At 48.6% G+C, this 24,505-nt stretch overlaps 1 protein-coding gene across 1 annotated transcript; it reads left to right on the plus strand.

The window, feature by feature from the left end:
- Nucleotides 1–3,291: 3,291 nt before the first annotated feature.
- LOC124706736 (leucine-rich repeat receptor protein kinase HPCA1-like) lies at nucleotides 3,292–8,489 on the plus strand. Its single transcript, XM_047238403.1, has 19 exons — nucleotides 3,292–3,400; nucleotides 3,492–3,615; nucleotides 3,743–3,814; nucleotides 4,198–4,272; nucleotides 4,366–4,437; nucleotides 4,540–4,710; nucleotides 4,823–4,894; nucleotides 4,975–5,046; nucleotides 5,132–5,200; nucleotides 5,298–5,366; nucleotides 5,461–5,535; nucleotides 5,622–5,693; nucleotides 5,761–5,895; nucleotides 5,988–6,469; nucleotides 6,549–6,704; nucleotides 6,834–6,973; nucleotides 7,097–7,316; nucleotides 7,441–7,673; nucleotides 7,760–8,489. The coding sequence occupies exons 1-19, from the start codon at nucleotides 3,307–3,309 to the stop codon at nucleotides 8,264–8,266; spliced, it is 2,910 nt and encodes a 969-aa protein (XP_047094359.1). The 5' UTR covers nucleotides 3,292–3,306; the 3' UTR covers nucleotides 8,267–8,489.
- The last annotated feature ends 16,016 nt before the right edge of the window (nucleotides 8,490–24,505 follow it).

The raw sequence follows: 24,505 nt of genomic DNA on the forward strand, positions 1-24,505 counted from the left end.
TGTTTATGATAAATGTTTATATATCATGCTAGAATTGTATTAACCGAAACATTAGTACATGTGTGATATGTAGACAACAAGAAGTCCCTAGTATGCCTCTTAAACTAGCTTGTTGATTAATGGATGATTAGTTTCATAATCATGAACATTGGATGTTATTAATAACAAGGTTATATCATTATATGAATGATGTAATGGACACACCCAATTAAGCGTAGCATAAGATCTCGTCATTAAGTTATTTGCTATAAGCTTTCGATACATAGTTACCTAGTCCTTATGACCATGAGATCATGTAAATCACTTATACCGGAAAGGTACTTTGATTACACCAAACACCACTGCGTAAATGGGTGGCTATAAAGGTGGGATTAAGTATCCGGAAAGTATGAGTTGAGGCATATGGATCAATAGTGGGATTTGTCCATCCCGATGACGGATAGATATACTCCGGGCCCTCTCGGTGGAATGTCGTCTAATGTCTTGCAAGCATATGAATGAGTTCATAAGAGACCACATACCACGGTACGAGTAAAAGAGTACTTGTCGGGAGACGAGGTTGAACAAGGTATAGAGTGATACCGAAGATCAAACCTCGGACAAGTAAAATATCGCGAGACAAAGGGAATTGGTAATGTATGTGAATGGTTCATTCGATCACTAAAGTCATCGTTGAATATGTGGGAGCCATTATGGATCTCCGGATCCCGCTATTGGTTATTGGTCGGAGTGAGTACTCAACCATGTCCGCATAGTTCTCGAACCGTAGGGTGACACACTTAAAGTTGGATGTTGAAATGGTAGTTCTTGTATATGGAATGAAGTTGGAATATTTGTTCGGAGTCCCGGATGTGATCCCGGACATCACGAGGAGTCCCGGAATGGTCCGGAGAATAAGATTCATATATAGGATGTCATTTTATGTGAATAAAATGTCGCGGAAGGTTCTATGGAAGGTTCTAGAAGGTTCTAGAAAAGTCCGGAAGAAACCACCAAGGAAGGTGGAGTCCACAAGGGACTCCACCCCCATGGCCGGCCAACCCTAGTGGGGGAGGAGTCCCAAGTGGACTCCCCTTAGGGGCCGGCCACCCCCACATGGGAGGTGGGAATCCCACCTTTGGGTGGGAGTCCTAGTTGGGCTAGGATTACCCCTCCTATGGAAGGATTTGGTTCGGGTCTTATTCGAAGACTTGGACACCACCTCTTGGGGTTCCACCTATATAATGAGGGACAAGGGGAGGGGGCCGGCCACCTAAAACACCACCAAGGTGGCCGCACCCCTATAGTGGCCGGCGCCCCTCTCCCCAAACCCTAGCCGCCTCGCTCCTCCACTTCCCGCACGCTTAGCGAAGCTCCGCCGGACTTCTCCACCACCACCGACACCACGCCGTCGTGCTGTCGGATTCAAGAGGAGCTACTACTTCCGCTGCCCGCTCGGAACGGGGAGGTGGACGTCGTCTTCATCAACAACCGAACGTGTGACCGAGTACGGAGGTGCTGCCCGTTCGTGGCGCCGGAACCGATCGTGATCAAGATCTTCTACGCGCTTTTGCAAGCGGCAAGTGAACGTCTACCGCAGCAACAAGAGCCTCATCTTGTAGGCTTTGGAATCTCTTCAAGGGTGAGACTCGATACCCCCTCGTTGCTACCGTCTTCTAGATTGCATCTTGGCTTGGATTGCGTGTTCGCGGTAGGAAAATTTTTGTTTTCTATGCTACGTTATCCTACAAGAGGGCCTCCATGAAGACCAACTTGGTGGGGTGGAAGTAGTCCCGATACAGTCGGTAGTAGCCACCCTCTCGATCCCGCTTTAGGTTGCCCCTGCGAGGCCTGTCGAGCCTCTGTGCATTCGCTCTGCATCTCAATGTGCTCGTGGATGAGGGAGGCCGCGGCAACCATCAGACCCGAAGAGGCGTCTGACTCATGTTCCGACGAGCTGTCGAGGATGTCCTTGACGAAGAAGTCGATCGACTGCCTGACGTCCATCCGCGGGGCAACTATTATGGGTCAATGGCATGTCTTCTTGAAGCAAAATGCCAAAATGGTTCGGGATTTCATACCGAGCAATCGGTCGATCATGTCGTGGGCGGCAAGGCTGACGGGCGGTTCGAAGTGAAATAGCGGCATGGGCAAGGGCTACAACAAGGCCAGCAAGGGCACTTGACACCGCCACCAAATAGTGTCCTCCGGCGAGTTGCAGGCCGACCAAAAAGGTATCGGCAACTGCGAGCGGCAAGGCATGCGGCATCGCTCTAGGGTTGCATAGGGAAGGGAGTTCATGAATGGATAGGTGGCTTTGGTGTCCCGGGCGGGCGGGCCCTAGGTCAAGTAGAGGAGGATGCAAGCGGACTCACTTGATGTTTGCGCGGACACATTCCGAGCACTAATTTGGACGAGAACTAACATGTGGTTGGATGGTTAGGAGGGCAGTGGCACCCCAGCCCACCGGAGTTTTAATCCCAGATTTGACACTTTAGTGTCTCATAAAGGCGGAATATTTTTCAGTGGCAGGCGACGTTCCCGTCGACAGCGAGACACCTGTGGTGACTTCGTCAATCTGAAGACCCGTCGGATCAGTTCTTCGACGCAGTCTCTCGAAGGTGCTCATAGAGATAGGGTATGCATGTGTGTGTTTATAGAGGTGAGTGCGTGCGGTATGTCGAGCACTCGAATGAGGTTTTACCCAAATTCTGATCAGTTGGATGGCTTAAAGGTTTTAGATTTGAAAGTGGCCAATTAAGACGATGGCAACGCGCAAATCATGCAATCGGACGGAACTCGGTGTCCGGCCTGGCGGCGATGGCTACTTGCCACCAACAGGGCCTCGCGGGTGGGGAATTTAAAAATGAGCTTTTAAAGCTAGAAGATTAGGATATTTGTAGCCATTGGCGTTTAGTTTTGAACCTCTGCATCGGTAGTCGGCTCCCTCCTCCTTTCCTCGCCCACGTTCGGTTTGACCAACATGCTGCAGTGCAAGCTCGGCTATATCTTGTCTGAACGCGCGCGCTGAGCTCAGCCCACACCTTTGCCCCGGTTGACCTCTTCCCTGCGCTGGGGAAGAAGCAGCTGGGTTGGTGGTGGTGTAAGGTTCGGCGAACATATACACCAAGGCCGTGGCCGTCGTCTTCCCGTCTAGTTTTGCCTTGCGACTTCTTGCGAGAGAGAAGAGACTAGCGAGAGAGAAAGCGCGCGTGCGGCTGCGTTCAAAGAGAGCGGCGGCGCTCTTCTTGCTCCGACGTACGTGCTCCCAGGCGAGGCTGCGGACAGTCAGCTAGAAGGCCGGCGGCGGTCTTCACCGTTGATACAATGGACGCCGCGACGCGGCGGCGGGCGCTGCTGCTCCTGCTGGTGGTGGCCAGCAGCGTGCCGGCGGGGCTCTGCGTGACCAACGCGCAGGATGGTCAGTCCGGTCGATGATCAAACCGGCATGTTTCTTGGAGCTGTTATCCAGCCTTGTAACCTTTATTCGTGTGGTTTTTTTTGCTGAGCAGCTTCGGCGCTCCGGGCGGTGATGAGCCAGTGGAGCAACTACCCGTCGACCTGGACGACGTCCGGCGACCCCTGCGACGGAAGCTGGGACGGGATCCAGTGCAGCAACGGGAGGATCACGTCGCTGTGAGTACCAAACAATTCCCCTCCCACCACCACAGCACCGCAGTTTCCATTATTCGTCCAGCTCTTTCTTCAACCACCGATCATCATCGTCATCATTCCTCATGGAGATCACCTTTGGTTTTTGCAGGAGGATATCCAGCCTCAGCGTTCAGGGCACGCTGAGCAGCAGCGTCGGCCAGCTCAGCGAGCTCATCTTCCTGTAAGTCGTCCTCTCCTCGCCCGCCATGGTATCCCTACCTGCCATGGTTCGTGATGTTAGTTGGAATTGGGGATGGTTCAGACTATTGATTGAACTAGTCAGAGCAGTTTTGCTTTAGTTTTTTGGGCTCTGCTTTCTGATGGTCTGACCAAGTCTTGAAACAAAGAATGAGCTGAGCTGACCAATTCAACTTTTTTTTAATACCAAATATAAGTTTAGGCTAGCTAGTTTGACAATGTTACATGGATTAGGTAAATGCGTGCTGATTTGCTCCAGGTTTATAGAAAATGGATGGCAGAAAGTAGAACTGCCTTAGTTTATACTATTGTCTAGGAACAAAATCTCGCCTGGTAGCTCATGGCACGTATGCATTTGCATTGCAGGGATCTTTCCTTCAACACTGGTCTCAGCGGTCCGTTGCCTACTTCGATCGGGAACCTTGTGAAGCTCACGACACTGTAAGCGACGCATTGTTGCCAACCCTACCTTCCCTTAATTATGCGATCACCAAAGAGACTTACTGATGAACTGCTTGCGGTGTGCTTTTTCAGGATCGTGGCTGGTTGCAGCTTCAGTGGAGGCATTCCGAAAGAACTAGGCAACCTGCAGAAGCTGTCTTTCCTGTAAGCAATTAAAACTTCTTGCATCATGAACCTATTTTTCTTATTTATATTTTGATGGGACAAACAATCAGTAAATAACTTTGTGTGGAACTTCTTCTGTAGTGCATTGAATTCAAACAAGTTTACGGGCACAATACCGCCTCAAATTGGTCTACTCTCAGCCCTCCTATGGCTAGACCTGGCAGATAATCTACTCACAGGATCTGTGCCTATCTCAGATGGAAAGACAGGGGGCACTCCGGGCCTTGACATGCTTACCATCACAGAGCACTTGTAAGTTTCTTCTTTGGTACTATCTCTTGCCTTGATCAATTAAGTGAGATCAGTTTGCATGCACATCCATTCCGGTTGTTTCATCTTTCTAAACTATATAATTGTTGCACAGCCATTTCAACAAGAATCAGCTATCTGGATCGCTTACAGGCCTCTTCAACTCTAATATGTCTCTCATACATATGTAAGGGATTGCCAAATTTCTGGTTTTATCTTTCTTATGGATAAATATATCCTGCTAAATTATCTCTTCATTTTTGCCAGATTGTTCGATAGCAATCAGTTCACAGGCCCAATTCCGCCTGAGGTTGGAAGCATTGCCAAGCTCAAAGTACTGTAAGTATCTTCAGATCAATGAAACTTGCTTTTCTCCAAGAAATGTTTTTATCATAATCTTTGACACATTTTCTGTATCCAACAGTCGATTGGACAGGAACAGGTTGGCAGGACCAGTTCCTAACATGACCAACTTGGTCAATCTAAATGAGCTGTAAGTTTCCTGTGATCTTATCAGACCAGTCAAGATAAGATCTTGTTTGTACGACACACTTCAGGTACCTGTTTTCTGATAATGTTATCTTCTGCAGGCACTTGGCAAACAACAAGCTAACAGGATCACTACCAAATCTCAGCAGCATGAACGTGCTAAATGTTGTGTAAGAACATAACTATAATGCTTCAATGCTGAACTGTCCAATGATATAATTATGTCGATACTAAAGACTGACTAGTCGATGCTTTCGTAACCAGGGATTTGAGCAACAACACATTTAGTCCTTCGGTAGCCCCAAACTGGTTCACAACTCTAACAAATCTTACTTCAGTGTGAGTCATCTAAAACGCTTGACCATCTCAATCAGCAAGTCGTTGAACAATCTCATAGTAATCATGATGCTGTTGTTATCACTCAGATCGATATCTAATGGAGGACTCATTGGCGAGGTTCCCGCGGGACTCTTTGCATTACCCCAGCTGCAGGAAGTGTAAGTTTCTAGAATAGTATGCACATAATAAATTCAAGACAAAAAACTAATAATCATGTTTATTCAGTGTACTGAGCAATAACCAGCACAACGGGACACTAGAGATGTCAGGTAGCATCAGCACAAAGCTGCAATCTGTTGATCTCAGTACAAACAACATACTCAATATCAATGTCAATCCAGACTACAAAAAGGAACTGGTGTAAGATCATACAAACTCATCAAAGAATGCTGGTATTTAGTTGTTTTTTCCGTAGTAACACCATTTTTCTCCTTTCTCAAATCTGTGTACAGGCTTGTCGGGAATCCAGCGTGTCAAGATGAGGTGTTGAAAAAGGGTGCATACTGCAACATCCAGCCACGGAACGTGGTCACATACAGAACTAGCATGAACAGATGTGCCTCCGCAAATTCGTGCCCTAGCAATCAGAATCAGAACCCCACAACCTGTGGCTGCGCCTATGCGTACAGTGGCAAAATGGTCTTCAGAGCTCCGCTTTTCAAGGACTTGACGGACAATGATGCGTTTCAGGAATTGGAGACGAGCATCTCAAAGGATTCCAACATGCGTGTCAGTGCAGTTTATCTGTACGATGTCCACTTCAACAACGACAGCTACCTCCAAGTTCAACTGGAGCTATTCCCGCCGTCTGGGACAAGCTTCAACAAGAGTCAAGTGAGCTTCATCGGGTTTCTTTTCAGCAACCAGATCTACAAGCCACCGCCAAAGTTTGGGCCTTATTTCTTCATTGGAGATAAATATCTCCCCTTTTCAGGTACTTGAGCTTCCCCCATTTCATTGAAGATTTGAGGTAGCATGGCTGTCTGAAACTAACTATTATGACACTCTGTCAGCTTCTGGTGGCAAAAATTCAAAGTTCAGTACAGGTGCTATAGCTGGAATTGCAGCAGGCGGTGGGGTTCTTGTGATTGCCCTCATTTTGGTGGGATTATTTGCTTTGCGGCAAAAGAGAAGGAACCGGGAACTAAAAGTACAAGCCAACCCTTTTGGTAAGAATAAATATGCAAGCTGGGCTTGCAATTTATGTTATACAATCTGTGATGAACTGAATATCCAACAGCAACCATGAGATGATTAATGAAGATTGAGTTGATCTGACCATTGTTCCAAAATTCCAGCTTCCTGGGGCACTATGCAGAAAGACAGTGGAGGAGCTCCACAGCTGAAGGGAGCGAGGTTCTTCTCATTCGAGGAGCTGAAAAGCTGCACCGAGAATTTCTCGGATAGCTATGAGATAGGTGCAGGAGGCTATGGGAAGGTAACGACTCAAAACTGCATCAGCACATCCATCCATGTTCCTGAAATATGGCTGGCAGGCACTGCACAAATAATTGAAACAAAATAACACTGGCTCACTCATTGCAATGTGTCCAATGAATAGGTTTACAAGGGAACACTGGTGGATGGAATACGGGTGGCGATAAAGCGGGCGCAGTCCGGGTCGATGCAGGGTGCACCGGAGTTCAAGAACGAGATCGAACTGCTGTCCCGGGTTCACCACAGGAACCTGGTGAGCCTGATCGGCTTCTGCTTTGAGCAAGGGGAGCAGATGCTGGTGTACGAGTTTGTCGCCGGTGGGACGCTGAGAGAGAACCTTGTTGGTAAGTACATCTAAATGGATTCTGAATCCCAGATCAGTCCAATTCTTCACCGGCATCACCACAACTTCCTCTTAACTGTTTACCATTTCGCTTCTGCTCAAATTGATTGAAATGTACTTTGCAGTGAGAGGGTCTTACCTTGATTGGAAGAAGAGGCTGAGGATCACTCTTGGCTCAGCAAGGGGGCTGGCGTACCTACACGAGCTCGCCGACCCGCCGATCATCCACCGGGACATCAAGTCCACCAACATTCTCCTCGATGAGAACCTCAAGGCGAAGGTCGCCGACTTTGGCCTCTCCAAGCTCCTCGCCGACACCGAGAAGGGCCACGTCTCCACCCAAGTGAAAGGAACACTGGTAAGAATCACAACTACTACTCCATTTCCACCTCAATTAATCGCTCAATCTACCAATTGGTCTAATCATGTATGTACATTTGGTAGGGTTACTTGGATCCGGAGTACTACATGACGCAGCAACTGTCGGAGAAGAGCGACGTGTACAGCTTCGGCGTGGTGATGCTGGAGATGGTGAGCGGGAGGCAGCCGATCGAGAAGGGGAAGTACATCGTGCGGGAGGTGAGGCAGGTCCTCGACCCGGCCGACCGCGAGTACTATGGCCTGCGCGCCATCGTCGACCCGGCGATCCGGGACGCCGCTCGGACCGCCGGGTTCAGGCGGTACGTGCAGCTGGCGATGCAGTGCGTGGACGAGGCCGCGGCGGCGCGGCCGGCCATGGGCACCGTGGTGAAGGAGGTGGAGGCCATGCTGCTGAACGAACCCGACGGGGACGGGACCAACTCGGCCGGGTCGTCGGCCACCGAGTTCGTCGGCGCCGGCAGGGGTCCGCCCTCTCACCCCTACAGCGACGTGGAGATCACCGGGTCGACCTACGCCGGCGGGGAGGGCGCGTCGGATTACATGCCCTACTTCGAGGTCAAGCCCAAATAGGATTTGTACATTCATTTTTGGATTTGATTCAATGGTTCTTTTTTTTTCTTCCTCTCTTTTTCTCCCCCCTTTCAGCTTGTGATCGATGATGAATTGTACATTAATTTTGTATATCGTGTTGCTGTGATAAAATCGTAAATACTGGATCCTTGGACAATTGTCAAAGTACCACCACGGAGTGCTGAAATACGATTGCAAGAATAATGTTTTAGAGTTCGTTTTACTGTCCGAGTAAATGGGGAATTATTGCCATATTTCACTTCTTCTAGAGGGCTTCGGCAAGGGGATCCTATCTCCCCGTATTTATTTCTCTTATGTGCTCAAGGCTTTACTGCTCTGCTAAACCTCTATGGTGTGGTGGATAGAGGGATCAGAGTTAGTGCTACAGCCCCGTGGATTAATCACTTGCTGTTTGCGGATGATAGTATGACATTCATGGGGGCAAATCTACAGAGTGCTGAGCGTCTGAATGACATTCTGCGTGTTTATGGAGACTGTTCTGGACAATGTGTGAATAGAGATAAAAGCTCCATTTTCTTCAGTCCGAATACTCCTCAACATGTTAGACAAAGTCTGAAGGTCTGTCTGGGTATTCCTGTGGAAGCTTTCAGTGAAAGGTACCTAGGTTTACCAACAGCGGTTGGTCGCATTACTAGTGGCTCCTTTGATCATATTGCGGAAAGGATCCGCAGCAGAATCCAAGGGTGTGAAAGAATGCTTGCTTGTGCAGGGAGAGAAGTCTTTCTCAAAACGAGTTATCCAATCCATCCCTACACACAGTATGAGCTGCTTTAAGCTGACAAAAAAGGTTTGCAATAATTTGAGGGCTATCATTGGTAAATACTGGTGGAGTAGCTCCCTTGACCGAAACTCTATTCATTGGGTTGCCTGGAATGTTCTTACAAAACCAAAGATTAAGGGAGGTATGGGTTTTAGAGAGCTTGAGCGTTTCAATGTGGCAATGCTTGGAAAACACGGATGGAGGTTGATCACCAATCCCAACTCCTTGTGCTCTCGTGTGTTAAAAGCTAGATATTATCCAGATTGTGGATTTATGCGAGCAACGAGTTCCCAAAAGATCATCTCGCTACTTGGAGAGCGGTTGTTGCGGGTCGTGAAGCCTTGGAACAAGGGCTTATTAGTCGTATTGGGGATGGCAACCTTACATCGGTCCGGAATGACAGGTGGATCCTCGGAACTCGGACGATGAAGCCATCGATCCAATTGAGCAATGGCAATGATGTAGAAGCTATCAACTTAGTCGCTGAACTAATTGATCATGACATTGGCTCTCGGAAAATTGATATGGTCGGGAACAACTTCATTGCACCCGACGCCGACGCCATTCCGAATATCCCTCTTAGGCGTGCTTGGTGGGGAGGACTCCTGTGCTTGGTCTCTCGGAGAAATCAGGCGTGTATTCTGTAAAATCTGCGTATCGTGCTCTTATGAGTCGCAACGAGCAAGCTGCTCTAGACGAAGGGACGATAACCGAGACATCATCGACGGAAAAACAGATGTGGACTATTCTCTCGGAAATTAAATGTGATGCCAAAGGTACGAGTCTTCGGTGGAGGGTTCTCCGTGGCATTCTTCCTGTTGAGGCTACGCTGAAGCATCGACATATTTCTCAGCTGAGCAGATGTAAAATCTGTCTCGCCAAAGATGAAGACCTTATGCATGCGCTGATCACATGCGATCATGCACAACGGTTTTGGACTGAAGCACAAGGATGGTTTGATTTTGCTCTCCCAAGACTTCATCCTCTCACTTGGTCACGGGATATTACCTGTGACTCTATGTTTTCGGATACAGATCGAGCTAAGATGATTACTACTATGTGGGCGATCCGGGGTTCTCGAAACAGTTGGACACATGATAAGGGTAGCTATGACCCTGTCCGAGTCTACGAAAATGGCTAAGGAAGCTCTTGCGAGTCTTGGAGGTTCCAAGGAAGGTTGCTGCAACCTTGCCGGGCCATGGGTGGCGACCTCCCGATGATGATCTAGTGAAAATCAACACGGATGGAGGGTCTGTCGACTGCTGTTCGCAAAGGTGGAGCCGGTGGGATTGCAAGATCTCGCACGGGTTACCTTGGTGCTCGGAGTAAGCCCTATGAGGGCATTACCGATCCACTCATCGCGAAACTTTGGCGCTCCGTGACGGTGTAATTTTTGCACGGCTACGTGGTTATCCGAAGGTGGTGATGGAGACCGACTGCTCGGAGGTTGTTTGCCTCTGGAACAATCGCCGTGACAACCGTTACGTCGTGGCACCCATTCTACAAGAAGTTGGAGAGCTAGTAGAGTACTTTAGTTTCTTTTCGATTCGGTTTGTACCTAGATCGGCAAATAATTCGGCCCACCTCTGTGCTAAGCTAGCTTGCACTTTGATGGTGACTAGTAGCTGGCTAGATTGTATCCCAGACTTCCTTAAGATCAGCATTATTGCTGATTCGGCGGGAGCTGCCTTAGTTGAATAAAAGCTCTCTGAATTCCCCGCAAAAAAAAATAAAGAATAATGTTTTAGATAAAAGGACATAGGCCCGATCTTAAATTAATAACCCCTCAACAACGAAGCACATACAAGATGCTGAGCCCAATTGCAAGGTAGAACTGGACACACATACAAAAAGACAAGGGATGCTCGAGGGAGCTACACCCGGAAACACGAACAACCGACATAACTATTACAGACTACAAAGAAGAAGAGCAAGCACAAAGCAAGATATGTTGTCTTACCGGTGCAAACGACAAGACAACGCCACCGTCGTAAACGCCACCAGAGGCTGGCCACCACCAGAAATCGACCAATCGAGCTCACAAACCTGTGAGGAACACCAAGGGAGAGCCCAGCGAGAAATACCGTGGGTGCAGAACACGAAGAAAGCTTTACCGAGGAGGGAAGACGGAGGAGGACCTCCAACACCAAAACAACGGAGAGCCGCACTATTATATTGTGATCCAAATTCATATACTAAAGGGAGGCTAACTTCTGACGAGCGGAGCGAGGCCCATCGCTGGTAGGCTTGAGAGGACAAAACACATTGATGTCAAGTACCATTATGTTTGCGATATTGTTGCACAAGGTAAACTAAAGGTATGCACTCATGATAATCCTGCTGATATGATGACAAAGCCAGTTCATGTTTCCAAGTTTGAGCTTTGCTCGAGCTTGGTTAGTATAACTGTTTAGCCCAAGTGGTTGTTGGCGCCAACAAGTGTTTTTTCTTTGTTGTTTAGGAGATTGTTGAAGTTCATGCTACAAGATGAAATTTATCTCAAGGTGAAGTTTGTTATATTGTGATCCAAATGCATATAATAAAGGGGTGCGAAGGGGGTACAGATCGATGCCACCGCCTATATATACATCTTGTAAGCCGCCAGCTAGGGTTCATCAGATTATAAGATAACCCATGACGTTTGTAAACACTCCCCGATATAGTGAAGTATTTGCTGGTTGGCGCCCGTGGTTTTTTCCCTTCTGTGTTGGAAGGGGTTTTCCACGTTAAATCTTGTGTCTCCGCTGCGTTTTCCTTTATCGTTCTTCGTTATTTGCTTATCGCGTTTATAACAAGTGGTACCAGAGCCCGTGTTTCAATCTAGGGTTTGCGACATGTCTTCCTTGAAGTTCGATTTACTGCCGCTGGATTACACCACGAGATTTTCTCCGTGGCAAGTTAAGATCGATGAGAGTGATCCTTGCCCAAACTTTTGATCTAGATGAAGTTCTTGATGGATTTGGCAAGAAAGATACCAAGACTTGAACTGACGATGAAAAGAGGAAAGACCGTAAGGCTTTATCTTTAATTCAGCTTCATCTATCCAATAATATCTTGCAGGAAGTGCTCGCTGAGAAATCTGCAGCGATACTGTGGTTGAAACTGAAATCGATCTATATGTCCAAAGGTCTAACCAGCAAGATGCACGTGAAGATGAAGTAGTTCTCGCACAAGCTGCAAGAAGGTGCGTCAATGATGAATCACCTATCGATCTTTAGAGAGATCGTTTCTGATTTGCTATCCATGGAGATAAATTATGAGGATGAGGATCTCGCTCTTATACTGTTAGTCTTATTGCCTAATTCTTTTGCGGATTTTCGAGACACCTTGTTATACAGCTGTGATGAACTAACCCTTGCCGAAGTTTATGAGGCCCTCCAGCAGAGGGAAAAGATAAAATCTATGGTTCATGCAGAGGGTTCGTCATCTAAGGCAGAACCACTGCAGGTCCGAGGCATGATCGATCACAGAAACAATAACTACAACAACTACAATATAGATAAGAGCAAGACCGACAGAGGTCGCTCAAAGTCCAAGGGGTGAGATGATAAGTTCTGCAAGTATTGTAAGAAAACTAACCACAATATTGATGATTGCTGAAAGTTGCAGAGCAAAGAGAAAAAAAAAACGGTACTTACCAACCGAAAAACAAATCTGATGGTGATGGTAAGGTTGTTGTTGTTGTTTCTAGTGATAATTTTGATGGCTATTTCCTAGTTGTGTTTCTGGTAATGATGGGTGGATCCTTGATTCTGCATGTTCGTTTCATATTTGCTGTAACAAAGACTGGTTTAGTTCTTATGAGTTTGTGCAGAGTGGAGATGTTGTGTGTATGGGAGATAACAACCCACGTGAGATCGTGGGCATTGGCTCCGTTCAGATCAAGATGCATGATGGCATGACACGCACTCTAACAGATGTGAGACACATACCTGGCATGGCCAGAAATATGATCTCTCTCAGTACCCTTGATGTTAATGGGTACAAACACTCCGGTTCTCACGTAGTTCTGAAGGTATCAAAGGGTCCTCTCGTTCACATGATTGGTGATATGAATTCTGCAAAATTATATGTCCTTAGAGGTAGCACTTTGTCTGGTATTGTTGCTGCTGTTATTCCTGATGAACCCGGTAAAACTAATCTGTGGCATATGCGTCTTGGGCGTATGGGTGAACATGGAATGACAGAATTGCACAGGAGAGACCTGCTGGATGACTGCAATTTGAGTAAGTTTGAATTCTATGAGCACTGCATTTTTGGTAAGCATAAAAGAGTTAAATTCAATGCTTCTGCTCATACAACTAAAGGGATTCTAGATTTTGTGCATGCTGATGTGTGGGGACCTTCCCGCAAGACTTCTGTTAGTGGTGCAAATTACATGCTTACTATCATAGATGATTACTCCAGAAAAGTGTGATCTTTCTCTCTGAAACATAAATCTGATGTGTTTGATGCTTTTAGAAAGTGGAAAATTATGGTAGAGAAGCAAACATAAAAGAATGTTAAATTGCTTCGTACTGACAATGGCATGGAGTTTTGTTCTACTGTTTTTAATGATTATTGCAGTGACAAAGGCATTATCACGCACCACACCATCCCATATACTCCTCAGCAGAATGGTGTGGCGGAGAGGATGAACAGAACCATCATCTCCAAGGCTCGCTGCATGTTGTCCAATGCTGGTATGCATATATATTTTTGGGTTGAAGGGGCATCTGTGATCATTCACATCACATTTTGTGATTGAAGAGACGGTGACTATACAAGTGATTCAATTGCATCTATGTATTTATAAAAGACCTTATAAACATAGTTTTAAATACATAAGGTATACTTATTGTGTATGGACATAAATCAACATTGTTGACGTCAGAAACCCCCTGGCGGGCAGAGACGGGCAACACGGTAGAGCCGGGAACAACTAGGGCTGCGGCTGGCCCCAGTCCCTCAGAGCGACGGCCCGCAAAGCCTCCTGGTCGCACGTCCGATGTTTATCACAAGGGCGTGCCACCTGACCTATACCTGGTCAGGAAGGTGTGGATGATGCCTCGCTTAGTTTCCTGCAGGGCACACACGTAAACATTAAATACGAGCCTCGATCGGCTCTCAGGTTATCCTGTGAATCGGCTCAAAGAGACACTGATCAAGCCCAGGTCCATACAGCTTATTTGCGTATCCTCAAAGCCACCCCCAAGGACGAATATCCAATGCCTGTGGCAGAGACACTGATCAATGCAGCTGCTGGCCACAAGGTGTTGAGCTTCATGGATGGCAACGCCGGCTACAATCAAATCTTCATGGCTCCAGAAGACATACACAAGACCGCATTCGAGTACCAGGGGCGGTAGGCTTGTTTGAATATGTAGTGATGACCTTTGGATTGAAGAATGCTGGTGCAACGTACCAACGAGCTATGAACTATATATTTCACGATTTGATCGGCAAGTTGGTGGAAATCTATATCGACGACGTCGTAGTCAAATCTGTTTCCATGGAGGGACACTTGGATGATTTACGGCGCGTCCTAGACCGAACTCGGAAGTTCGGACTGAGAATGAACCCGAAGAAGTGTGCCTTCGGTGTGACGGCTGGTCAGTTCCTAGGTTTCCTGGTTCATGAACGGGGAATCGAAATCGGCCTGAAGAGTTAAGAGGCGGTGCGCACCATGCAGCCGCCCACCACGAAGAAGGAGCTCCAGCGTCTCATTGGCAAGATCAATTTTGTCCGACGTTTCATCTCCAATCTGTCGGGACGAATCGAGCCATTTATGGCGCTGGTGAAGACCAAGTCTGACGACGAATTTCACTGGGGGGCAGAACAGCAGCAGGCGTTCGATGAAATTAAAAGGTATCTGACGACGCCGCCTGTGCTAGTTCCGCCCCGGCAAGACAAGCCGTTCTACATCTACCTATCAGTGGCTGACACGTCCATCGCCTCGGTGGTGGTGCAACTCCACGAGGGCGTCGAAAGGGTCGTTTTCTACCTCAGCGAGAAGGATGTTGGACGCGGAGACGAGGTATCCCGAGGTCGAGAACCGTGCCTCTGCCTGTTCTTTACCCGCACCAAGCTGCATCACATCCTTTTGACGGCAGAGATCTTCGTCATATGCAAGTCGGATGTCGTCAAGCACATGCTTCGTCGGCCCCTGTGTTGAAAGGCCGGCCGGGTAAGTGGATGTTTGCGTTGTCGAAGTCGATCTCCGGTACCGGCCTGCGAAAGCGATCAAAGGGCAAGCGTTGGCCGATCTCATAGCTGAGCGAATCAGTACCAATATAGCAGCACTATCCATACGCGCATGGGCTATGTTCTTCGATGGATCGGCTTGCGACGATGGTTGTGGCATCGGTATTCTGCTCGTGTCGCCTCGGGGGCGAGTACTCTTTCTCCATCAGATTATCTACCCCTTGCACTAACAATGTGGCAGAGTATGAGGCAGTACGTAAGGGGATGGAATTGCTATTAGAAGCCGGGGCAGAAGCAGTAGAGCTTTTTGGAGACTCTAAGTTGGTGATTAACCAGCTCACGGATGAATACAAGTGCGAAAGTGAATCACTTTTCCCATATTGGATGGAATGCCGTGAGTTGATGACACAGTTTCGGTACATCAACTTTAATTGGGTCCCAAGAGCCCAAAACACCGAGGCCAACCATCTCACACAAATGGCGTCAGGCTATATAGACACCCCTGAAGGGTCGGAAGTCCAGGTGCAATTCCTGGAACAGGATGATTGGAGAGCCGAGATCTTCAATTATTTAAAAGATTCGGCTCGGGGGGCACCCAAACGGATAAGATACAAAGCCATGAAGTATGTCCTCATAGGAGACGATATGTTCTACGGGACGTTGGAAGGGTTATTACTCAAGTGCACGGGACCAAGCGAGTCTAATCGGCTCTTACATGAGGTGCACGAAGGCGCCTGTGGAACTCACCGGTCGGCTCACAAGATGAAGTGGCTAGTCGGGCGCTCGGGGTTTTATTGGCCCACCATGCTTGAAGAGCTGCTTCAATTACTATAAGGGGTGCCAAGCATGCCAGATGTTTGGGAAGATTCAGATGGTACCAGCATCAGCGATGAACCCTATCATCAAGCCTTGGCCGTTCCGGGGGTGGGGCATGGATATGATCGACAAAATCCATCCGGCGTCAAGTAAAAAACATGAATGGATTTTGGCCATCACAGACTACTTCACCAAGTGGGTGGAAGCCGTCCCTATGAAGAAGGTGAAGTCAGAAGATGTGATTCAGTTTGTGAAAGAACACGTGATTCATAGGTTCGGGATTCCCCAAACTATCACGACCGATGGAGGTTCGGTCTTTGTTTCGAAAGAATTCAGGAAATTCTGCGATGACATGGGGATTAAACTGATCCGGTCATCTCCGTACTATGCTCGAGGCTAATGGGCAAGGCTGAAGCGTCCAACCGAGTTTAATCAAGCTGATCAAGAGAAAGATTGATGAGAACCCTAGGGATTGGCATGAGAAGTTATCGAAGCATTATGGGCCTACCGCATGTCGTGCCATGGAGCTATAAAGACTTCGCCGTACCAGCTTGTCTATGGACGGGAAGCCGTATTACCTTGGGAAATTACGGCTGGATCAAGACGAGTCACATTTCGGAATGATCCGACAGCGGAAGAATATGCAGCTTTGATGAGTGACACTATTGAGGACGCAACGAGAACTTAGGCTTTGGTCATTGGAGAAGATTAAGGAGAACAAAGCCAGGGTAGCTCGTGCCTACAATAAGAAGGTTAGACCAAAGGAGTTTCAAGTTGGTGATCTGGTATGGGAAGCTGTGTTGCCGTTAGGAACCAGAGACAAGGCGTATGGCAAGTGGTCTCCTAATTGGCACGGTCCGTACAAAGTCGTCCAGGCCTTGAAAGGTAATGCATATATGTTGGAAGAGTTGGACGGACAGAAGTTCCCAGTAGCCGTCAATGGTCAACACCTCAAGAAGTATTTCCCAAGCATGTGGGATGATGGGCAGTAAGGTATGGAGGCCGATTTTGAATCGGCCGATAAAAAAAAAAAATTTGAGCACAGCCGATGCAGCAGTCATCGACTTAAGGATATAAAAGCCGATGCATGGCCGTCGACTCAAGAGGTATACATGGACGTGCAAATCAGGTTAGGGAAGGAGCTGATCTGACCTGCAAGAAGGATTGAAGAGGCTCGGGGGGCAGCTCGCCCTAAAATATCTTTGTTTCGGAGAGCCGATTTCGTTGGAATCGGCTAGTTCCATATTAATCATTTGGAAGCCAAGGGTAACATTTTTGGCTGGTTCATCACTATTCTCGTCTTGGGTGAGGCTCGGGGGGCAACTCGTCTGAAGAGGTATCAGCTTTAGTGTCCAAGCTGATTCAGCAACAGTTCCAGGGCCCTTGTAAAGACACCTGCCCACGGCTTACTGCGAATGGCGGTATTATTATCATCGGTCATACCGGCTAATCTGGGGAGGTGGCTGAATTGACCTGTTTCGCAGATTTATCGTGAGAGACCGATGCGTTGCCATCGGTCATTAGACGTTGATTGGGCTAGCGGTCGACAAAGTCAGATGAGGAAAAATCAGCTGAATCAGCACACAGGGCATCGGCAAAATCGAAAGAAGTTTTCATTGATAATAAAATTTCTTACAAGGAGAAGCCGATTGTTCAACAAGAGGGAGCGGATTACTACCTACCAGCTCTATGCTAGTAAATCCCTACTCTAAGGGCTGTTGCTGTCTTCGCCGTCACTAAGGTGGCTGTCGCCGTTGCTGTTGTCGGCGAGTTCCTCGTGGCTGCTACTGTGACCTTCAGCAGAGGGGCCTCTTCCTCGTCATCATCATCGTCCTCGTCGACCAAGCCCAGCCCCGGATACGCTTTGGTGGTGGTTCGTCGGAGGAGGTGTCATCCTCCTGTTCCTTCTTCAAGTCGGAGGAGGCGTCTTCTTCTTCGTCGTCCTCTTACGCTTTGGTGACGGAGGTGAATTTACCCCGGAAGGGAGGGTCGTCGTCGTCGCTCTCCGCCTTCAGTACTCCGTCGACCAGGTACCGGAGGTCATCTTCCCCATCGGTTAGGGGCATGGCCCCATCTGACCAGACAAGGTCTTCACCCTCTGGCACGAAGTCGAAGTCCCACTCCCGCCTGTCCCAATGCTTGGGAGCCCGGCGGTTGTACGTCTCCATCTGGTTGTGCTCTGGAACCAATTCGCTTGAGGAAAAGGATTGGAGAGAGGCGGAAGAGGAGGAAGAAGATGACATGGCTGGAGAAGAAGAGGGTTTTGGGTGCTGATATCTAGAACGAGAAGAAGGGGATGAAGAGAGCTAATCGGTCGGCACGGATAAATAATGAGAAATCTGGTGGGAATTTAATGCTATTGCAGTTTCCGAGGAGGTGATGCTAAAGCTGTCAAATTGTGCAGAGAAGCTGAAAAGACAGGGCATCATGATGAAGAATATTGCGGCGGTTCTGCTCTGCAACGACATGACCCTTCGAAGGAAAAAACAGAGTGGTTTTGGAATTATCATTGCCAAAACCATGGGGGCATGTGTTATCACCAGATTTTGGCTAAATCAGGAGGTGGGCCGCGATCAAGATGGGCTTGGAAGATTACACGTGGAAGATCTCTGAAGCGGCCCTGCTCGGTGAAGTTGGGCCAGATTGCCCATGTATCTTTAATTACAATAGATTGTATCTTGATTAAAAGTTAGAGTTTATCTCGTGCACGGTTTAGTGCACGCCCACATTAGAAAGTCCGTCTGGACTATAAATATGTATCTAGGGTTTATGGAATAAACAACAACCAACGTTCAACCACAAACAAATCTCGGCGCATCGCCAACTCCTTCGTCTCGAGGGTTTCTACCGGTAAGCACCATGCTGCCTAGATCGCATCTTGCGATCTAGGCAGCACTAAGCCTGCCCACGTTGTTCATGCGTTGCTCGTACTGAAGCCTTTTTGATGGCGAGCAACGTAGTTATCTTAGACATGTTAGGGTTAGCATTGTTCTTCTTATTACATGCTATCGTAGTGCAACCCTTGCATGTCTAGCCGCCCTTACACCTATCTTAGGTGTAGGGGCGGCACCCCGCTTGATCATTATTTAGTAGATCTGATCCGTTACGATTGCTCCTTGTTCTGCAAGGATTAGTTTAATATCTGCAATAGTTAGGCCTTACAAAGGGGGAGGATCCAGCGGCACGTAGGGTGTCGTTCGTTGGCCCTAAACAGGATGTTCCGGGGATCAACCTCGTGTTGGTTTTTAGGCCTTGTTTAGGATCGGCTTACGATCACCGTGCGTGGCCGCGAGGCCCAACCCTGGAGTAGGACGATCCGATTATGCGGTGAAAACCCTAAATCGTCGTAGATCTCATTAGCTATTTCTTGATCAAGCGGGACCACCATATATTCGGACACCTTGTCCGGATCATGGGTGGATCGGCTCTTTGAGCCGATTCACGGGATAACCTCGAGAGCCGATCGAGGCTCGTATTTAATGTTTACGTGTGTGCCCCTGCGAGGAAACTAAGCGAGGCATCATCCACACCTTCCCGACCAGGTATAGGTCGGGTGGCACGCCCTTGTGATAAACATCGGACGTGCGACCAGGGAGGCTTTGCGGGCCGTCGCTCCGAGGGACCGGGGCCAGCCGCAGCCCTAGTTGTTCCCGGCTCTACCGTGTTGCCCGTCTCTGCCCGCCAGGGGGTTTCTGACGTCAACACATTCTGGCACGCTCGGTGGGACAACCTTCGACATCCACCACATCGCCATCTACATCCGAGATGGCGGAAGATACTCCGGTCACATACGAGGATCTGCCCGATGAGCTCAAGAAGAAGCATGACGAAATCAAGGTAGTCCTCGAAGCCGAACTCATCGGCTCTTTCCACCGAACCCGCTCCCATGGCGTCAGGTGGAAGGGTTTCACGCCTGAAGGCGCACTCGATGGAGTGGATCTGTCCGCCCCGTCAGAAGAACGCACCAGGTCGCTGAAGTACGAGGATCTGCCCGAGGAGCTCAAAAAGAAACATGACGAGATCAAGGCAACCCTCGAAGCCGAACTCATCGGCTCCTCTGAGAAGACCCGGCCGCACGATATCAAGCTCGGTAGAGACTCACGTCCGTGGCCTGGTGTCAACATGGTGGATCTCAGCCACTCCATATGCCAGCCGGAGTTCTCCTTTGGTGTCAACATGGCAGGGCTTGCAAGCCGCCATGGCAAAGATGAAGCAGAAAGCGGCCACTCCCGTGGCAAGGATGAAGAGGAGGCCGATCCACGCGACCGGCCCCAAGATGATGACAGGCGGTACCTGGCGGTGGAGGGAATGAGAAGCGTGCGGTATCAACGTCCACTCTCCGAGCACCTCCTCAACAAATATGAGCAGCAGTACGACCGACGTCGGCACTACGACGTAGATGAGGAAAGGAATTGTCGGTCTGATGCAGAAGTCAGGAGGTACCGTCAACATGATTGAAGCAACGACGGGTACAATCGTCGCGTTGAAGGAAGGTCAAGGGGGCAGGATGACATGGATAGGCACTGGGACTGTCCGTTCTTCAAACATTGCTGGGACTCAGGAATGAGCCGATTGCCAACAATCGAGAACTGCCCAGAATGCAAGCAAAGGAAGAAGGATGCCGCTAACGTGTCCGTGTTCAAGCGTCTAGGGCCTCTCCCGCCTCGGAACAAGCATGCTGAGTCCGCTCGGGTGGAAGATCTCGAGGAACTAGAGGACGATGATGAAGAAGATAAATATCATCGGCCCAGGTGGTGCCCTGATGGGCTCAGCCGTTCCCAAAAGCGAAGGGTTCAGCGTCTGCGTGGGTTGGAAGAAGCTGAAAGATTGTACCTGCACACGCTAAGGAAGGCACGGCCTGATCTGGCCGCCAAAATTCGGCGAACCCCGGACGAAGAAGGTCGGCCACAAAGAAAAGAGTGGCGCCCCAAGCAGAGGAAAGCCGATGATGATACATCGGCTGGCACAAACATGGTCTTCATTCTTCCAACGAAGTTTAGCGCTCCAAGATTACATGAAGCACCTGTGGCGCAATTAGACTGCGGCCCACGGCCGGTCATCTTTGAGAAGCCAAAAGAAAGAAGTTGCAGGCATCTGAAGGCTCTGTACTTGCGAGGCTACATCAATGGGCAGCCTGTCAACAAGATGTTGGTGGACACCGGAGCGGCAGTCAACATTATGCCATACTCCATGCTACGTCGGTTGGGACGCTCGAGCTCAGATTTGATCAAGACCAATGTGACACTGAGTGATTTCAACGGCCAAGCATCTGACGCACAAGGTGTTCTGAATGTGGATCTGACCGTAGGAAGAAAAGCTGTCCCTACGACGTTCTTTATCGTCGACAAGCAAGAGTACCTACGCTGTCCTACTAGGGAGAGATTGGATCCACGCCAATCTGTTGCATTCCATCCACGATGCACCAATGCCCGATACAGTGGGATGGAGATGAAGTAGAAGTCGTCCATGCAGATGATTCAGTCGAGGTTTCAACGGCCGGCATGGACATTTGGGAGACATCAGGCCAAGAGCCGCTCTCGGGCATCAATTTGGACGACTGTGAGCGCATCGACGTGACAAAGAACGGGGTTAGGCTGGTTTTATCCACCGGCCTGACCGTGTAACAAGAGCAAAATGTCGATGGATAAATGTGGCGAGACTGATCCTTGTGATCGGCCCCAAAAATTTATGAAGGGACATCACAAAACCTTCACCGAGAAAGCAACGGGAGGCCGATTCCAGCAATCGGCCAAAATTATCCTCACCATCCATTCTGCTCGGGTTCAACATGTTATCCAACGAGCCGATACCATCAATTCTCTTGACAGAATCGGCTCCGGGGGGCACCCAGGTGGATAAAACACGAGGATATGCAGTGGAAGCGTCTCATCCTTTGATGATGGGTATTGGGGTATGGGGGCCGATACACAAATCGGCCGAAAATTCAAAAAATTTCAAGCATAGCCGATGTGCAGACATCGACTTAAGAAATCAATGGAGCAGGGAGTGGGTCTCCCCTTCAAGGACCCCTAATTCCCATTGGCAAGTCTTCAAGTTCAGCGGCGTTAGCAGCGAGGAACGTGACATCTTCTAGAACCAGGACTGCAGGATTGCGGATCGTAACCCTGACTAACGCACAAGTCAGGGTAGGGATGAGCCTAACAAAGGGAGCATATCTCTTCTGAGACCAGGAGAACCGCCGATGACGAAGACATCGGCTGTCACGTTTTGACTCAGTAACTGTCACTTCCAAGGGTTGTTGCGCCCAGAGTTGAAGGGCGTCAGAAATGCGAGGACATCCTCACCGGAAGTTGCTGCAGCCTGCCGAAGATGGTGAGCCGATCTGATCAGCAAGGCGCAAGGATTGAACTGAAGAAGCTCGGGGGGCAGCTTGCCTCGAAGGATCCTTTGCTACAGGAAGCTGATTTTGTTGGAATCGGCTGGCTCTGCATCACATTTTGTCTAAAGAATGATACTAATGTTGCAAAGTCGTCAGTTCAGCATGCCAGTTGATTCAGCGACAAGCCCAGGGCTCTGTTGGAGACACCTACTCAACACCAGTTTACCAGCCTGCTGGATTGACTGTATCGGCTGTCGACGGATGAAAGGTGATCAATGATACGTCTCCAACGTATCGATAATTTCTTGTGTTCCATGCCACATTATTGATGTTATCTACATGTTTTATGCACACTTTATGTCATATTCGTGCATTTTCTGGAACTAACCTATTAACAAGATGCCGAAGTGCCGCTCTCGTTTTCTCGCTGTTTTTGGTTTCGGAAATCCTAGTAACGAAATATTCTCGAATCGGACGAAATCAACGCCAAAGTTCCTATTTTCATCGGAAGCATCCGAACACCCGGGAAGGACCAGAGGGGGCCACAGGCCACCAAACCCTAGGGCCGGCGCGGCCGAGGGGGCCGCGCCGCCCTATGGTGTGGCCCCCTGTCAGCCCTCCCGCGCCGCCTCTTCGCCTATAAGAAGCCCCCGGATCGAAAACCCGATACCAATTGACGAAACCCACGTAAACCCGCCGCAGCCGCCGCCATCGCGAAGCCAAGATCCGGGGGACAGGATCTCTGTTCCGGCACCCTGCCGGAGCGGGGAAGTGCCCCCGAAGGCTTCTCCATCGACACCGCTGCCATCTCCACCGCCATCTTCATCACCGCCGCTGCTCCCATGAGGAGGGAGTAGTTCTCCATCGAGGCTCGGGGCTGTACCGGTAGCTATGTGGTTCATCTCTCTCCTATGTGTGTCAATACAATAATCTCATGAGCTGCCTTACATGATTGAGATTCATATGATGATGCTTGTAATCTAGATGTCATTATGCTAGTCAAGTGAGTTTTACCTATGTGATCTCCGGAGACTCCTAGTCCCACGTGTGTAAAGGTGACAAGTGTGTGCACCGTGTGGGTCTCTTAGGCCATATTTCACAGAATACTTACTCATTGAATGGCATAGTGAGGTGCTTATTTATATCTCTTTATGATTGCAGCATGTTTGTATCACAATACTATCTATGTGCTACTCTAGTGATTTGTTATTAAAGTAGTTTATTCCTCCCGCATGTGTGCAAAGGTGACAAGTGCGTGCACCGTGTTAGTACTTGGTTTATGCTATGATCATGATCTCTTGTAGATTATGGAGTTAACTATTGCTATGATAATATTGATGTGATCTATTCCTCCTACATATGCATGAAGGTGACAAAGGTGCATGCTATGCTAGTACTTGGTTTAGTAGCGTTGATCTATCTTACACTAAAGGTTACTTAAACATGAGCATTATTGTGGAGCTTGTTAACTCCGGCATTGAGGGTTCGTGTAATCCTACGCAATGTGTTCATCATCCAACAAAAGTGTAGAGTATGCATTTATTTATTCTCGTTATGTGATCAATGTTGAGAGTGTCCACTAGTGAAAGTGTAATCCCTAGGCCTTGTTCCTAAATACCGCTGAGTTACTACTGCTTGCTTACTACCGCTGCGTTACTACTGCTACATTACTACCGCTTGTTTATCGTTTTACCGCGTTACTATCGCCGCAATACCACCACCATCAACTACGCGCCAAGCACTTTTCTCGGCACCGTTGCTACCGCTCATACTTATTCATACCACCTGTATTTCACTATCTCTTCGCCGAACTAGTGCACCTATTAGGTGTGTTGGGGACACAAGAGACTTCTTGCTTTGTGGTTGCAGTGGTTGCATGAGAGGGATATCTTTGACCTCTTCCTCCCCGAGTTCGATAAACCTTGGGTATCCACTTAAGGGAAACTTGCCGCTGTTCTACAAACCTCTGCTCTTGGAGGCCCAACACTGTCTACAAGAATAGAAGCTCCCGTAGACATCAAGCACTTTTCTGGCGCCGTTGCCGGGGAGGAAAGGTAAAAGGCTCTCATACTACGGTCCTCGGTAAAGTATTTTTCCGGCGCCGTCGTGTGTGTGCTCA

The sequence above is a fragment of the Lolium rigidum genome, chromosome 4 (genome assembly GCF_022539505.1).
Source record: "Lolium rigidum isolate FL_2022 chromosome 4, APGP_CSIRO_Lrig_0.1, whole genome shotgun sequence".
In the NCBI taxonomy this organism is placed as follows: Eukaryota; Viridiplantae; Streptophyta; class Magnoliopsida; order Poales; family Poaceae; genus Lolium; species Lolium rigidum.